This window comes from Falco cherrug, chromosome 3 (genome assembly GCF_023634085.1).
Source record: "Falco cherrug isolate bFalChe1 chromosome 3, bFalChe1.pri, whole genome shotgun sequence".
Taxonomy (NCBI): domain Eukaryota; kingdom Metazoa; phylum Chordata; class Aves; order Falconiformes; family Falconidae; genus Falco; species Falco cherrug.
In genome coordinates, this window is record NC_073699.1 from 5,082,479 (window position 1) to 5,101,203 (window position 18,725).

The 18,725-nt window shown below is 43.0% G+C and overlaps 1 protein-coding gene across 1 annotated transcript in view; it reads right to left on the reverse strand.

Moving 5' to 3' along the window:
• Positions 1 to 2,239: 2,239 nt before the first annotated feature.
• The window catches only part of KCNK9 (potassium two pore domain channel subfamily K member 9), an 85,528-nt gene continuing 69,042 nt past the window's right edge, over positions 2,240 to 18,725 (reverse strand). Inside the window, 1 exon segment of the mRNA XM_005432448.3 lies at positions 2,240 to 3,561. Coding sequence (XP_005432505.2) covers positions 2,720 to 3,561 — 842 coding nt within the window. The 3' untranslated portion in view covers positions 2,240 to 2,719.

An 18,725-nucleotide genomic window follows, 5' to 3' on the forward strand; every position in this document is an offset into this window, starting at 1 on the left:
TTATAGGACGTTTAAAGATTATTTTTGTATGCAGCAGAAATAGATTTTTCCTCCTTTCTTAAAGGAAAAAGGAAAAAAAAGCTCACCAATGTTTTATGAGATGTAACAGGTTTTTGATTTGTTTTTGTTTTGTTTTGGTTTTTTTTTGTCACAAAACTGTTGAAAGGTTTTGCTAAGTTCTGTTGCAGAAGTTCATTGCTAGGCAGACAGAATTTAACTCAAGTTCTGCAAAACCCCAAACTTTGCCTGCTTTTCTCAAGTGTCATATAGACCCAGCAGTTGTACACGATATAGATGCGTGTATTCCAGGCATACTTTTTCTTATCTCCTTAGCAGGAAAAGAAAGCTACATCTATTTGCACTTCTGAGATGCCTCAAGCAAAGACTATGAAAGTGAATTTGGACAGCACTGTGAAACCTATGGGCCACTCTTGTGGAACCCAGCTTCCAGGTGGTAGTCGCTGAGGTGGTTTAACACATCCTGAAACTGGTTTTCTAGGTGTGCTTGCTTCAGTACTTCTGCCACCAGCATTTGCCTTTGGACATGGTACCAGCAGCACAGCATTACAGCACCCAGCATGCTCTCCTACTGTGTTGAAGGATGTTATCCCCACACATTAGGCTGCAAAAGTCCACCCTCATCCATCCTCATTAAGAATCCTAAATTATTTCTTCATTAATCTTAGTGGAGGTTTTCATGCCACAGCAATTTATAATCCCAAAGGAAGTTGCATAGGGGAGTCAGAGTCATGGATACTCGCTTTCCATCTACTTACTGAAACACAGCTATGGAAATTAGGAGAACATGAACACATTTGATGATACAGCTAGTAATTTAAAGCCAGGGAGAAGAGAACAGAGGAGGAATGACATTCCTTATTTCTCCTTATTAAAGCTCTTTATAGATGCCTCTTTGAAAGGTTATCAGCATCCATCAGCGCACAGAGCTCAAGAGGTGGGGCTTGTGCAAACACACACCATCCAGTTTTAAGAAAAAAAAAAAAAAAGATTATTGCTTTTACACTGAGAGCACAAAATGATAGAATCAGCAGGATGTGATTAGTGCCAAAAAAAAGATGGGGTTTATATGGTGAATTAACATTAAAGGTGATTTAAAAGATAGGATTAAATTAGAGACAAAGTGCAGGTTTATAAAAGTCCCAGTCCTACCCTTGTCAAACCAAAGATAAATCTCCCAAAGCACTAAATCCCATGTAACAATTGCAAATTCCTGTTGTCTTAGAAGGGAGCTGGATTAGGCCTCTAAATCAGTCTGTAAAGTCTGTTTGGTCCAGATGAACAACCAAGAGATGGACAATCTCCAAGGAACAACTCTACTACATGGTCTTAACATGCTGCACTACAACTTGCCAAGGCAATCACTCCCAACGGTACCCTCCAAACACTGGAGTAAAACTGCTTTTGCCCATTACTGCTAAATCCATTTTGCCTTTCTGCCTGGCAAAAAAGCAGTATCACAGCTAATCTCACAAGTTCCCAGTGAGCCAAACACAAGATACTGTCCCTTGAATTCTTCCTGAGACCAACAAAGGCTTTCCATTATTTACAAATCAAAAGCATTTAGAGACAATCATCTTTATTTTTTTATTTAAAACAAGGAATGCCCTGTCACTATTATATAAGAAAAAATATACATCCACCTATTTATACCCATCCTAATCCAAGCATTCCAAAAAATATAATTCCTATTCATGCAGGTAATTGCTGCACAAATTAATAATAATAATAATAATAATAATAATAATAATAATAATAATAATAATAATAATAATAAATAATAATAATAATAATAATAATTTTATAAATAAAATAAAAATAACAAAATACACTCTGTAATTCCAACAATTGTCCCAATTTCTCTTAAAAATCCCACTTGTAAATTGTTGGAACAGTTGAAAATGATAAAAGTAAATATAGTTAAATCAATAGGATAACTTGCTTTTGATTATTAATTCCATTGCTATTTTTTCTTGTGTTTTTATTATGCATACCAGTTTTACAAAGTGCATGCTTTATTTTATTTTTTGTTTTTTAAATTTTGAACTGGCAAGCTAAAATGATCCATCTTTTCCTGCCTTTTTTAAATGTTAGTACAATCTAAAATCTAGCATTAAAAAATTTATCATGATACACCTGGTATATTGACTGCTTATGGCGCATGCTTGTTTTGGCAAAAAACAAAACTGGCTCCCCTCCCACCCTCCCCGTTCCGTTTGGAAGCAATCTAAAAGTTAAAAGCAGGCTCAACACAATTGCTTCAAGGGAAAAAAAAAATAATACCTGATGCTTTAATTTTTGTCACATGGCACTAGTTGTGGAATTGCACGCGCACCCACACGCACACGCACCCGACACGCACGCAAGCACACACGCATGCTGCAACCTGCTCGTGAGGAAAATAGTTTATTAGGTCAGGAGTGCCAGTGGCACATGAAGGCTCCCAGCTGTGTGTGCAACTTTGGATTTGGTACCCACTTCACGTCACCTTGAATCCTCTGACATCCACCGAGGGGGTAATGTAAGGCATACTTTGCTGGAACAGTAATAATCCATGCGTCATGCTCAAAAGCTGAGTCTCAGAGGAGGACTGGCTTTCGTTGCTCCCTTTGGCCTCGCTCCGTCTCACTCAAGGAACAAAAAACCCAAAACAATGGAAAAGAACTGGGGAAAACAAGGAAAGCAAAGAAGACAAATCCCTTTAAATGGACTTTCGCCTTTTCATCAGCCTGTGGTTATCTGTAAAGCTGTGCAACCCAGGTGAGATGGAGCTGACAGGAGATGGGAAAAGGCTGTTTTTCAATGTGCTTGGCGAGATCTCCTCTATCTTGTAAGAGATGGAGTGAAAGTACTGGGGGTTCAGCTTTGAGCTGAACGAATTTTGGTGGGACACCACCCGGCTGGTGTACTCGTGGGACCTGTAACACATGCAGGAACAAACTGACTGAAGGTCTGTTACTTCGGCCTTGTACCGTGGCCGACCATGCTGGGAGTCCTCTTGGATGTGGATAATCATGCTGTTGCGGTTCCCTGCCAGGGATGCCCGTTCCTCGGCATCCCGCCTCTCGTCCTCGCTGTTCATGGTTAAGAACCTGAGAACAACCAGATTTAGAAATGCCCCGATGACTGTCAACCCCACTAGAATGTACATAAAGCTAAAAGCCACGTAGAGAGGCTTCTTCTGAAGGGCCCCTTTGGTCTGCAGGGCCACATAGTCTCCAAACCCTATCGTAGTCAATGTTATAAAGCAGTAATAGTAAGCATGGAAAAAGCTCCATTCCTCATACTGGGAAAAGGCTGCTGCTCCAATGCAGAGTGTTCCCATGCAGGAGAAGAAACCCACAGTGACCATGTTTTCCATGGAGACCTCAGTGCTCCTCATCCCACAGCACTTTTTGATGCGTTTCAAGAGGTACTTGACAAAGGTGTTCATCCGCTCGCCCAAGCTCTGGAACATGACGAGTGTCAGTGGGATCCCCAGGACTGCGTAGAACATGCAAAAGGCCTTCCCCGCGTCCGTCCCTGGGGCAGCATGTCCATAACCTGGTGGGGGGAAGGAAAAGACAGGACAGTCAGCAAGGCAGGTGACGACCACAGCTTCTGCTTCACACAAGCCACGTGTATCGCAGAGACTGATGCTGCAGCCAGATCCAAAGCTACAGGAACATTGCAATCAGACAAGTCGTTTTATCTTCTCACTCATGTCCCGGACCTGAAGCAAATAGGACATGACAACAAAGGGTACACACAGGGGAGGGAAAGATGAAAGAATGGGCAATCCATCCTACTTCAAATAACTGTGCAGTCTCCTAAAGGAGATTGTATCACGTTCGTTCGCTACAGAAATTTCACGTCCATCCTGCATCACATGCAGTAGTGGGAACTTTGAAAATAGGTGGACTTTTCCACAGTATTTTTCACAGGAGTTGGTGTTGCCCTGTCCCAAAACCAGAGTATGCTGGTGGCATCCAAATTCTGTGTCTGCCGGCAGCATGGAGTTAACAACCACAGGCCCACCAACCAAAGAAATTCCTTTTCAAACTCTTCCATACTGAAAAAACCTTTTTCCTAGAGACCCTATGAAAGCCACTCACTGCTGGAACACCACAGGACTTTGGGGATTTAACGCTTGCTCCATCTTTAATTATTGACGAATAAGCAACTTACCAGCTTGTTTTATAGTTTTACAGCTTTTACAGCTAGTCTGGCAAAGGCAATTTCATCAGGATGTTAAACTAACCGAGGACAGAGGATGTAGCATGTTTCACAGCATAGTTTACAGACGGTAAAATCATGGTTAAGACTTTATTCTAAGTCAAACCATAAGGGGGGAGGGTTTATTTTGAAAATTTGAAAAAAATTATCTGAAATGTCACTTTTTCACATCACACTGCTTGAAAAATAAACATTTCTTGCAGCCGAGATTCTAAGTGACAGTACCAAAGTCTCCAAAATAGGATGGCTGGGACTCACCTGGCCGTGGTGTGCATTGACCATGTGGGTACCGCTATCTAGACTCCCCTTAGTCACTGAATAGCAATCTTGGGACAGAACTCTCAGCTCGAGATGAATATACCTAAATTGTGGTATCTACATGTGTGCTAGGTGTCCAAGCGCCCATTATAGTTGACAAAGATTTAATGAGACCAGGCAGTAGTGAGTTATTTAACTGACCAACCCAAGTCTACCTTATGACAAGATGAAACAACAGTACTGGCTCTTCCACTGAGTGTATTCGTTAGGTCCTCATTAGACTGCCCAGATGTCTCTTGGCAGCAGAAGAATTTAGACACCTACTGCACAAGGGACAACTACATGCAAACAGCCAAATGCAGGCACCTTGATCATGAGTAGAGCTCTGCCCTTAGTGACTAGCTCCAGTGTAGGTGCCTGCATTGTAGACACCAAAGGTTTAAATCAGCTTTCCAGAAAGAGGCACCTGGCATCGTTCTCCTGAGGAGACTCCTGAGATACCAGGATATCCATAGGGGGCTGGCAGATGAAACATGGGGTGTACAGCAGACCCATGCTTTTACAGATCAGAAGCTGGAGGCTGGACAGCACCTGAGACCTGACTGAGGCAGGACCATTCCCCTCCTACTTCCTCAGCCCTGCCCATCACCTTTGGACTCAGGTCATGGACCTGCTGCTCTGAATTTGCCTACTACCTTTTTTTTAAACTGTTCACACTGCCCACCTCCTCAGCCTCCTTTGGCAACAGATTCCAGAAGTTCACTATCTGCTGTGGTGAAAGGTACTTCATAATTTCAAGCAATCTCCTTGTTTCAGCTAGTGCTGCTTAGCTCTGGTATTAAAGTTCTACATTGACCATATCTACCACCTTCGCGACTTCAGCTAAACTCAGCTTTATCTCTGCTCTCAGTTTCCTCCTGTCTGAATCGGAGCCACAGCCTTTTTAGCTCATATAAGAGAAATCACATTCCCTTGATCATTTCAATCTCCTTCTCTGGACCTTATCTAGCTCTACCAAATAATTTTTGAGGTGTAGAATTCTTCATAGCCCTCAGAATGTGGGTGCACCAGAGTCTGCAGTATTGCTAGATCAAAAATAGGAACACCAGGCAACCTTCAACATGAAAAGCAACAGTGGACAAGGAAACTAAAATGAGAAAACCAGCAAGAATGCCCTCCAAAAAGCAACAGGTACTTCCTTAGCTCAGCTGCTAGCTGTTGGCAGATGGATGGGATGTCAAAAACAGTTTACAAAAGAAGCACATAACTCAAAATAGGAAGTTCTTTCCAGGTTACAAAACAAACAGAGATTCACCTGTTGCACTGGGCCAGCCAGCCTGTTCATCATAAAAAGCAGTTTCCAAATTACCTGGAAAGGGAAGTATCTTCAATAGATTGATGATGGGTTTGTTCCACCTGACTGTCCTTCAATAAAGGCTATAATTGCCTCTCATTACTAAGATCAGCTTTTGAACTACAGGGGTGTTAATTAAACCAGGGACATCTTTCCATTTTATAGCTTTAGTTACAGCTGATAAAGAGAACGAAAGCTTCAGAAAATGTGATTTTCCAGATGGTTGCAGAGACGGCAGCTGGTGGAAACAACTTTCACTTCAGGTTCTAAAGGAAATGGTTGGGGTGAAAAAAGATTTCTTTTGATATCACTATATCCCTCTCACTAAAGATATCCACTTTACTGACTGGAGACAGTTTAGGGAAATTATAAAACATTAATATTACATGCTTACACAGTATCTCGCAATTGATTTTTTAAGATTTGCCACAGACTTTGTAACTATCTTGGGACTCACAGCTCTCCCATAAGATAGAAATACATCCATATCCCTGTTTTACAGATAGGAAAGCACAGAGACCAGCAGGCTTTAATTTCTTTCCAATTCACATTAGTATATAGAACATCCAGAAATCCTGAATTCTGTTCTGCCCCCATCATACTTACTTCCCACGATATCGGATAAATGGTTTTTACCATGTTTTCACCTTGAAGCTGGGGTAAAGAAAGGATTTTATTCATGAAGCTGGAATAAGACTTTACAAGTAGATTCATGCATAGGGGATCAGAGTCATACATTTCTCCAGTACAGTATGGCTTTAAGGAATTGGCACCTTAGTCATTGCCTTCAATACTCTGAGAGGTTTCAGAATACACCAAAGAAAGACTCAACTCTCTGTTACTTTAGCATTACAGAATCTGTCCAGCAATACAGAGAGCAATGCAAAAAAAGCAAACTCCAGCAGTGCATGTTCTCTGAAATTCAGTATATCTCAAATTTAAAACAAACTACTATCTCCTTAACATCAGAGACCGCCTCCAGGAAAAATGAGGAGGTCAGTAATTGCCAGAGCAATCGGGATGCAGAGGATCATTAATGCCAGGAAACAGCCCTCTGCAGTGCATACGGTTAGTCTCCAAGTGTTGGGTTTTACCTTTACCAAGGAAAGGCAGAAGCCGAAAGAATTGCCTTGGTGGCAGATTTCAGCTACCAAAATTCAGCCAAACTTTCTCCACATGAATGCCACTGCCCTTTACCATATGAAGAGATGACTCCATGTAAGCCATAAGAAACACAAGGTTTAAAGAGAAAGGTTAGGCATGACGTTGGTATTTCTCTTCTGTGGTGAAGAAGAAAGATCAAACAGAAGACCTTAAAATTAAGCAAAGCAAATGCATCCCCTAACAAGCCATGGGACTGAGATAATAGTGAGAAAGGTATAGATGGAGCTTTACAATAGACCACACCTAGGTAAATACTACCTATGCTACTCTAGTATACTAACCAGTTTGCTGAGGTCCCACAATACAGAAACATGACCACAGCAAGCAGGTTTGTCTGATATTTAATAAGATGTAATTTGAATGATCAAGGACAGTCTAAATAACTTTCACCTTGATTGGAAGTTACGTCATTAGTACTCTCTCTCTCTCTCTCTCCCTCTCTCTGTCTCTCTCTCTCATAATACCTCCCAGCTGCTTAGCCTTTCAAGACAGAGCTCATCTGGGTTGGCACCAAGAATAGTTTGGCATGAGGAAATGTCATGTCTCAGAATGTTACTCCAATTCTGGACTGCAGAGCACCAATGCACTGCAAAAAGGTCTCCTCCCAGTTATTGAAGCGCTGGGCTACAGACATCAAGCAGAACTGCAGGAAGGTGTAGGCAAGGAAGGCAAAGGGTCAGACTGTAAGGGCTGACACCAAGTAAGTACTCATGTCCTCTCTGCCTTTGATTTTTCCAGGATTTGTCCATTCTCCAGTGAAAACTCTCAAAGAACATGTGCAACTATATGCAATTCTAGAAAAGAAGGGAATACTATGTTCTTATTTGCCAGAAAGTAGCTATGAAATTCTGGAGAAAACACATTCAGCCTCTTTCAAAGCTTGTTTTTCCATGGTGCCTTTCAGATGAAACACAGAAACTCCTCATTACCATCTATGTGAGATCCATTCAGGAGGAGAACCCAAATAGCTTTCTCTCACTTCTAAGGGGACATTTTGCTGGGGTACAAGGCCACAACCATAGCGTGCCGCGGAACACAGGGCACAGCTACCTGGAATCCAACAGCAACCACAAGCAGACAGCTGAGGAAGAGTATAGGAATAGTATAATTAAATGTGACATTTCCTGCAAGTATTCATGTACCCAGCTTCATCATTTGGAGCTCAGGGATTTCCAAAGTCAGATATGGTGTCAGGGGTTTTAGTAACACACAATGGATTTCTCTTCCACGAGCTTGAGCATTGTCCCTTGAAAGTGTATAAACTTTTAGCACCTGCAATATCCTGTGGCAAGAAGGTCCACAGAGCAACCATCTGTTCTTTAAAAAAATCACCATTGCTTCTTCACTTCTTTCCCATTACTATCATCTGATGTCCCCACCTCCTCTATAGAAAAGACCAGGAACAATCATGCCCTGTTCTTCTGTGTGTCACTCATGATTTTATAGACATTTTATTTTATCAACAAAAATGCTGTGCCTGCATTCAGGCCCCCAGCAAGTTTCTCTGGCATTGTATAGCCTCATGCGGACAGACCAGCTTGCTCAGATCTACATCAGTGATCTTTGCACCACGCTCAGCTGCAGGGTATAGACAGGCCCATAACGTCTGTCTTGTCCTCCAATACAAATTCTCTTGAATAACACTTTGCTTCTGGGGCAAAAAAGGTCTCAATAAACAACTTCATGCTATTGCAATGAAGCAGACTGCCCAGACTAAGTAAATCCATACCAAAAATAAAACATTATGGGAAAAAATGCTGAATACTTTCAGTGTGTGGCATCTACATAGTAACCACCCCAAGTACTACAAGGTAATACTTACTCTAGCAAACTGAACTGGGACAAGGGATGGATTCCAGCACCAACTCATGATTGTCCACACTCTTAAATCATTATCACAGATCCCATCCTGGCCTTACCCTGGAGCAACCAGCACTGTCCCAGGCAAAGTCCATGCCTGGTCCACCCATGGAGGTTAACACTGGCCAGGGACGACTGCAGCTAAGCACCACTCTGGGGTGGTACATGTGTTTAGCTGTTACTGGCATCCTCCATGCCATCTCTGCTGATCTCCATGTCTTAGAAAACATAGGTCCTGCTCTACTTAGTAGCACAGATGGAGCCCGCGTGGTGTAAAGCAAAAGGTGTTTTTCTACACTGGGCTCTGTCAGAGATTGGGAGAGGTTTGTCTCTAGATGTGCATTGGTAACAGGCCAAATATATGGCCATTGTTCAAAAAGAACAGTTAAATGTGGCAGTGGCAAGTTATTTATAGGTCACGTTCAGGCCAGTGTGTAGCTGCAGAGCAGCAAAGCCTCATTCACATTCAATGTACAACAGGTTTTAGATGTCTTGAATCTTGAAGCAAGACTGCGTTATTCATGAGGGACACTTTATTTCTCTCAGAAGTAGGCTTCTTCCCTCATTCATCTACACATCATTCATCCCCGTGATGGACATTTGGGCCTGGTCATCTCTGACAACAGCCTCCGGAAAGAAATGAACTACTCCATCCCTGCAATTCAAACCTTTCTTACTCATGCTGGCAGCAGCCCTGGCTGTGAGATAATGAAAAGAGGATAACGGCACCTGTTATGGGCAAGCATAATTCAGATTAAAACATCTTCCTGATGTCACACACTTCAGAGGTTCATCTACATCAGAGAAACTGCCACAAAAAACAGGCTGGCTCTCCCTGGATTTGCTGCTCCTGCTTTCAGCAGGGAGAAGAAACAACATGGCCTTCACAGTGCAGACGAAAGAGGTTTCGGTAGGGATCAGGGAGACAGTTCATCTAAATAACTGGTAGTAACTTGTTTACCAGGACAAAGGCATTATCCTGTGAAGGACATTTGAGAGCACATCATGGATGCTGCTTTACCTGCATGAACGCTGCCATGTAACTACACCAGTCTCCTGGCACACAAGCACTGCTGACTGCTCCCTCTTCTCTGTCCTACATGTCTGGGCTTTCCCTGAATCCTGCTGCCTTTCTCCCCAGACATCTCCAGGATCTCTTTTTCTTTCACTGATGATGATGTCCCTGCAGCACATCAACTGAATAATCTCTCTGAGGTTTGCACAGCTTCCCCTTTCATCCTCAAAGACATCCTCCCCTTCCATGGTCAAAAGACAGTCTCTAATGTCAGGTCCACATGTGACACATGGCTCCCTACGGGAACACACAGCAATATGAGAAGATGTCATCCTGTGTTGTGAAGACAGGGACATCATGTGAGAGGAAGAAGAATGTGCCAACCACAGGTGCAACCTCAGCTCTGAAGGTCAGCACAGCCTCTCACACCGGCTCATCCCTGGTCTGTTATGATTGCTTCCATGTCCTGACTGCAGAGATAAGGCTGTGTCACCCTGGAAATTACACTCGCTGCTTCCTATCCTGGGCAGCAAGGATTCAGCAGGCCTCCCTCACTTTATTCTCCCCACAGTCATTTTTTCTCATTGATCTTGGAACAAAACTTTCAAGATGTTCATGGAAAACAGCTTCAAAAGCAGCTCTGATCGGATAGGCAGGCACACACATATGCAGAAGCGGTGTGCAGCAGGGAAACGAGGGGGAGAAGAAACAGCTTCTCTCTGTGATCCACTCGTGAGGATGCAGCCAAAGCTCGTCTTGCAGATGCACCGTGAGTCAGGACAGATGGGTGCCTCAGCCCTGGAAATTACCCCCACTGCCACAATCTCTGAAGCTCACCAGGCACGCTGAATGTACTGCCTGTCAGCAAATGCAGTGCGTGACAGCCCAGAAGCAGACCTGAAGAACTCATCCACAATGACTGATAAGACTGATAACTACCGCCAAGCCAGCATGATGCCAACTCCTGTGCCACTCACCCCTCTGCCACATTTCCTCACTCCCTTCATTGGCCTGGTCTGCAGCCATCCCACATTACCTCCCGCCTTATGAAACCTGAACCTCCCAGTTTGGAGCACTACTGATAGCAATTTTTTCCTGTAGTTTCTCTTCCAGCCACACCAAGTTGCAGTAAATACCAGCATGGTGACTGCTTTGTGTTGCCCAAACTGCCTGTTGGCATAAATACCCACCCTTGACCATTATCAGATGTTGCTAAACCATATCCCGTTGGAAGATGCAACCATAAGAAAAGTACTGTATCAACTGTGCTTCGGTAACTGCTGAAGAACACAGCCCTGAATGCTTAAGCCATGATAAAGCAAGAACTGAGGCCATCAGCTGCAACAGCCTTCTGGGTAGTCCTCTTGTGGGTGTAGCTTGGGAAGACAGCATGTTTCTCATACTACCTTAAATTATAGGGATCCAATTTAGTGAAACACAGCCATGCACTGCCACGCTTATTTCTGATTCAGGGTAGGACTTAGGTTTGGCTGGTTTCATCTGGAGATCACATGCAATATGGTCAGATGTTCCCTGCAAGAAGTTGCCTCTCTTGAGGAGACTTCCTTTGGGTTCTTAGATGATCAAGGAAAATAATGTGTCCCAGTAAGGCTGTCAGTAAGGTCACCTCCATGGGATGTGTTGGAGAACTGTTTCAGAGGTTCTCAGACTGCTTAGATTTGGGCTTTCCTCCTCCATCCCTGCCTGGACTTCACCACCAGCATGTACAAGGGATGGCCTGTCATGTGTCTTGTTAGATGCCTACCTGGGATGGTGAGGGGACAAACTGATTCAATTCATTGGGGCAGAGTAGCTGGAAGTGCTACTTATACAGTCACGTACCATCAGGGGTGAGTGCCCTGCAGTTTTCACCCTCTCCACTGCCAAAGAGACCTGGGAGCTTCTCTGCTTTCCCTCAAAAAGACCTTTTCCTCCTGAATTTACACCCCAATGGGACACAGTTCCCCCATTTTGAGAGCTATTGCTTCTAACGTTAAAGTACAGATTTGGTCACAACATTTGGCCCTTTCAGATACCCACTGGGTTCCCACATGGAGGAGCAGGGCCCTTTCAGATACCCACTGGGTTCCCACATGGAGGAACAGGTTTACAAGTTTTAACCAAGCCATAAGAAACTTTTCTTTTTTGAATTAGTTCTGGGTTTATTCTCATTTCTTGATAAGAATGAGCCACCTATATCTATATCTCTGCCTATCTGTCTTTCCTCGCCAATAGCTTTGAAGTTGTTCACCAATTTCCACCACTTAGAAGAAGCTGTAATGCGAACTTGATAGCAATCTGTTTTGCTGGCCTTGCCATCTGGCCAACCTGTGAATTCACAGAAAAGGGCCCAAAACTCACCACACACAGCGAGCAGACTCAGCTGCAATGTGATCAGCTCTTCCTCTGGCCAGTTACAGGAAAGAAACAGGATCTGGGGGTCCTGCAAGGTGGGGTGGCACGCAGAGGCATGGGAGAGAACTGCAGGAATAAGATAACTCGTATTACAAGACAGCCCTTCATGGAATACTTATCTGCCTGTGAGGATGAGGAGGCAGATCAAGGTTCAAGAGAACTGGGGGATGTTTTGGAGTTCACAGAAAAACAGGCTTGACTGCTGCTGCTGCTTCTCAAGAAACTACTTGTTTCTAGCAAAAGGCAAAACCTGAAAAATGTTGTTTTAAAAAAAAAATATATTTGAGTTCTGCATTTGTTTGTGTTGGGTTTTTTTCTTTTGCATGTGAACCTTTTCCATTTTTTTCTGTGTAAAAATTACACTAGAAAGGGTTTTACTAAAAAAGTAAATGAGGGAGAGTGGAAATTTTCAAATGGCCTCATGAAACCACTGATAATCTTCCTGCTCATCTATATGACACAGAAGACCTGATTCTCTCTGACCTCCTCTTGTTGAACTTGGCCTCTACTTTTGCAGCTTGGGTAAGAGAAGTCTGTGATCACTGGCAATTATTTTAAAGAAGATGACAGAGCATCCAAGGTAAGTGCCACCTGGTGTATCACCCCCCAGGAAAGCAAGGATGCCAACACTTGCCAGTTAATCTTGTCCAGAGACAGAAACATTATCTCTACTCATCTCTGAGACTTCCTCTGCTTCAGAAAAGAGGCTGGGAAGAGGGAAGATGTTCCACCCCAGCACTATGAGGAGACTAGCTTTGAAAGCAGCAGCAATTTGGGCTGTGTTTCTAGTATACCATTTCCCAACTCCTCCTGAAACCAACAGCCCCTCTGTTCTGGCTTTCCAGCTGGGCAGTAGTTGACAGTTCCCTGGACTACAGCTGACCTTGGCCACCTATCTGAAGAAATCAACAGCAGTACAAATTGGCAGCCAGGCACATCACCAGGAGGGCCTGTGTGCATCACAGGGATGCAGCAAGACAGATCAGCCATCAAGCTGGATTCTTGTAACTGCAAGAAAAAAACACATCCGAAGTCCAAGGACAAGCAGGTTGACTGTCACTCTTTGGGTTCATACATCTTGGAAGCTTTGTGGTAAGCACCAAACGATCAGGTCTTCTGGAGCCTGCACACCACCAGCTCAACGTTAAAACCTCTGCATCTGGACCACACTGTGTTTTATATCTCTTTGGCACTGAGACACCTGACTGCACCAAGCCCTGTAGCACTTCTGAGTCAACATTTTCCCACTCCCTCTTTCTGACTGCTCCTGCACGCCTTTCCTCCCCTTCCTCCTCTCCGTTTTGTTCTCTGAAACAGTCAGGGGATTGACCTGAGGCTCACATCACATCTAGTCCCAAGACAAATCATGCCCAGAACAAGTTCTCAATCTGAAGCGAATCACAGCAGCCACTAGGAAAAGACTTATCAGGTCATGTTATCCATTCCCAGGGGCCGGCATATGATTGTTCCCTACAATATATTCTCCAGGGCTTTGTCCAGTTTTGTTTAAATGATTGAAATAACAGGGTTTCTGCTCTGTCCCTTAGGAAATTATTCCCTTGAGTAGCAGATCCAGCTATTAGGAAGGGTTTCTTTGACACACAACTTGTATTTTCCTGTTGCCTTTTATCACAAATGTTCTTTTATAGCCCTTAATCCAACACATCCCCTTTCACTCCATCATTACTTGGTCCTTTACACATCTTGGAGATAGTCACAGCTTCACCCCTTAGTCAACATTAGCTATAAACAGAGCTCTTTGGGGCAGAGTCCTGCAGCAAGGAAGAAAATGGGTGTTTTACAGCATAAACCTAAGATTCAGTTTTTAAATGTCTCTTAAGAAGCAGCAACTTATGTGATCAATTTTATTTCGTTTGTTTGAGATGCCTCTTGCTCTTCAGAAACTTCTAGGATCTTTGCTAGAGTTGTACACAATCCTTGCAGATGCAGGACCACGGCAGCAGGTTACCAGTTCCCTGGAGTGCAAAATATCCTCTTTGGGTACATAGGTCTGACTGGTCATCACCTTAACATTATGTCCTCATCATATAAAAAACTTTTCCTGATATTTCACTTCTTTACATCCTAAAGGCTCCTTCTACTGCAAATATGTGACTGCAGTAAGCACTGTTTTTCCTCAGTCCCCTCTATAAATGGCCTTCTTGGGCAATTTTGATTGTTTTCTGTAATTAATTTTGGTTGCTCCCAGTTTATTGGCAATGATCTGAGACCTCTCCATGAGGGGGCAAGATGAAGGGCTCACCACCTGCAAAGCTGGCAGGATGATCCAAACAGCACCTAAATGGATCAGGGAAAAATACATCAGGAAGAAGTGTAGGGGCCCACGTCCTAACAGAGGCCAAAAATGAACGGGTTTCTTCTTCCTTCACTACACTGTGATGACAGAAAAGGGGCATGAGACATTTCTGACTTCTCTTTGTTTGAAGGGTTAGTTCTTTTCAAATTAAAACTCCATCAGGCCTGAGCCTTCACAGGGTTAACAGGATTCTGCTCTCAGACCTGCTGAATGCCTGAGACAGCTCTCAGTCTGACACTGCCAGGATCTCAACAAAAAACCCTGCTCAAGAAACGTTACCAAAGGCCAGCATGCAGCAAAGTGGCTCAGATCATTAATGACGCAGTAACCATCCTCTGAACCTGTGATGTCATTATACACTGCAGTCCACAGAGTTGTTTGCAAGTCAGTGTGACATCAAAAGCTGTCCAAGCTGGTCTGGTAAAACACAGCACATCCGGCGAGAGACACGGGGTGACATTAAAGGACACGGTTCAGCTGTGTTTCCACTGAAGCAATTGCATTTTGCCTCTGTGACTCTCCTCTCTATGCAACTAAGAGACAGAAAAGCACAGACAACTTGCCATGAGTTTGCTCACATATCTGGTTTTATTTTGTGCTGTATCTACTGCAGATTGTTCCCATGTGGAAGAAAAAAAATAATATATATATTTCAAACTTTTAGAAAATACTAATAGACACATGGCATTTTGAGCAGATTCTCCTCTGCTGTTTGAGAAACCAGGGCTTCCCCAGCTAATAGGGGGAAGGGTTAGCAATTCCCACTGTGCTCAACTTCTGTCCCATCTGGTAAAACATGCCAGCAAACCAGTTAGGAGACACGATTTTTACTAATGCAGATAAAGTGGTACAAGCTCTGATCTAGACAAAATTATACAGATACAAAAGAGCTTCTTCCAGGGTAGTCTCTGTCTCGGCAGGTGAACATCAAGTGTGGAGGAGCCACACTTCCCTCTTCTTTGCTTCTCATTCTCTGTCCCTTCATGACCATGATAAGGATGGATACAAGTTTTCCTGCTTCTAGACCTTTGCAATCATAGACTTCTTTACATCAGTTACAGTATTTATCATACTCTTCTTTAAAGAAAAGCACTCCCAAACACATCTGACTGTGGCTGGCTGCAGTTTTGGCCAAGGCTATTTTCCCTGCAGACACTCTAATTTTGCAGCAGCTTTATTACCTGAAACCTGGCCTCAGTGATCTAAGCCCAAGCAAGTGCAGTCCATCATAATTTCCCCCATTACATCACATATAGACTGAGCAGTGATTCAACTGGATTTATAGATAGATTTCATCAAAGGGGTACATGCACTTCATTAAAAAATGAAAAGAAAAAAAAAAAAAAGAAAAGCATTTTGCTCAAATGCTTTGGATTGTCTTTATTTTACCAATGTGCTCTTTTTCCCAAAACAGGCTTATGCTTGAAAATACAAGCAAAAAGAGATTTCTCAATTTTCCTTTACAAATTTTAAGCATGTTCTGTCCATTGTCTTTGAAAAACTGAAATAATTCAGCCAAAGCTGCTGTGAAGGAAGGAGTTCAGTTCTGATTGAGAAAGCATTTTTGGAAGTTGAAACCAAGAAAGTTAATGGAAATATATTGCCTAACTCTACTGTCCTGTTCAGTTTCCACTGAGCCAGTACTGACTTCGAGGTCCATTTATCCTTGCATTTTGAAGACAGAAGAGCTGAGCTAAAATGTGAATGTCAAAGTTTTGCAACATTGTTCAGAGCTGTATACAGGAGGAGTTGCTGAAATTGCAGTATCAGGGTAATTACACCGCTGGAGCTAGACCGGTCTAACCCACTGGGTTGGCACTTTCCTCATCCTTTTTTTTCTGATAGCAACTTGTATTTCAAAGTAAGCACACACTAGGAGCATAAAGATGGTTGGCACCTTTCCACACCAAGATGGAACCAGAAGTGTTTCTTGCGGAATGCTGTTCCAGCCAGCAGAAATTGTCCATGTTAAGTCAGGTGTTTTAGGAACTTGAGATTAAGAGATATTAAACCCAGAACTGGAGTGCACATTCAGTGAAAATCTCCTTCCTAAAAAGATGGAGGTCCACCTCAGTTAGGGCTTCCATCTCCACTAATCAAGCTGTAAGGCTGACCCTAAACTCTGCTCTTACAGCTAAAAGTCTTCCTATTCTCAATCCAAACTTGTTCATGGTCTGTTCATTCTCATAAAAATAAAGTCTTTAGCTCAAACAACAATCATCCCAGTTTGTCTTCCCTGCTCCCAGTAGAGATCAGCCATACCTCACCAGCCTGGTTTTATTTCCTAGGACGAATAAACCAGTCACTCCTTGTCTGTTGCATTAAGACAGTTTCCCTTTCATAGCATTTTGCACCTTTGCAGCTTGAACTCAATTTTCTTGTACGTCTACAACCCAAATTTGGATACAGAACCACAGAAATTCAATGCTCCATTAGTACAGACTTCAAACAGTATCTAATGCAATTTTAGACAGATCTTGTATACAGCACTGATACAAAACATGAAAAAAAGTACTGCATCCCAAACCTACCTGTCTTTGGGCCACAGTGCTAAAAATCCATGAGATCTTATTTTGTCTCACACTGTTCAGCCTGGAGAAGACTGAGAGGGGAATCTTACCAATGTCTACAAATATCTGAAGCGTGGCTGTCAAGAAGATGGGTCCAGGCTCTTTTCAGTGGTGCCCAGCGACAGGACAAGGGGCAACGGGCACAAACTGAAACACAGGTAGTTCCATCTGAGTCTGAGGAAAAACCTCTTTCCCTTGATGGTGACAGAGCCCTGGCACAGGCTGCCCAGAGAGGCTGTGGAGCCTCCTTCTCTGGAGACATTAAAAACCCACCTGGACACAATCATGTGCAACCTGCTCTAGGTGTACCTGCTTGAGCAGGGGGTGGGACTAGATGATCGCCAGGGGTCCCTTCCAACCTGGCCAATTCCGTGATTCTGTGATGAAAACAGAGTAATCTTTCTTGATGAGTATAAACTCACAGCACTAAGTACACACGAGTCCATGGTTTCACTAGAGATAAGAATTTGAGCTGAGCTCCATGTCAGCATTAAACAGATGGATGCTAAAAAGAAACTTTCCATACACTGCAAGCATCTTTCCAAAAAATGACCCATGAAAAGCAGGATGGGGTTCATGAGCACTACTGAGTCTTGAAGCTGACAGGCATATCCCAATTAGTTATTCTAAAAGTGGCTCGGCTTAATCTCCTCAATACATTTCCAGTTCCCAACAAATCTTTTTGCTGAGACTAGTCTGAGATCTTTCACCTCCTCTTTTATTTCTTTATTGTTTACAGACATCTACCTTTTCCACATCAGCCCTGATAAGCACATCGAGCAGCAAGATTGCAGAAGGCAGTAGAGTGAGACACCATTTAATGCACCTGACTAGGCATAATCAGAGCAATCCATCACTTCAGTTTTCTATTCCCAGCCAACAGGAATAGTCAAACTGAGTACAAAGAAATGGGAAGCCACTCACCAAAACTTCAAATCTCCACTCCTCACTATTTCTCTTTTGCTGGGTGGAAAACATTGTCCTACTATATTATTTTAATACCATAACCAGATGTTTTCCATTTTATTTCATCTCTGAACTCCTCCATACAATGTAGCTCCAGAAATCCAAGTGACAAAACACTTCATGTGTTATTTAAAACCGCCTTGGACAAAACCCTGGCTACCACCCTTCAGAACTATTCCTGTAGTGATTTAAGTCTCAGTTTCAGCTTCATTTACAAGCTTTGAAGCTTAGATAAATAAGGAGCAGCACTACTGAGGGTCCATGAGAGTTCCTGTCTATAAGACATAATGATCCTTCACTGCACTAACCAGTGCGATATCATTTCACACTCCTTAGTTTGGGATTGAAGTTGCAGACACATGCTCAATTTTGGACTCTCACTAAGGATCTTAGCACAGTTTTGTGGACGTTTCCTCAACTGCACATTTCTGGGAATCAATACATATATAAATATATATATATATATATATATATAATCACGGGGTGGGTTGACCTTGGTAGGCCACCAAGTCGCTCTCTCACTACACCTCCATCAAACAGGACAGGGGGAAAAGGTAGGATGGAAAAACTTGG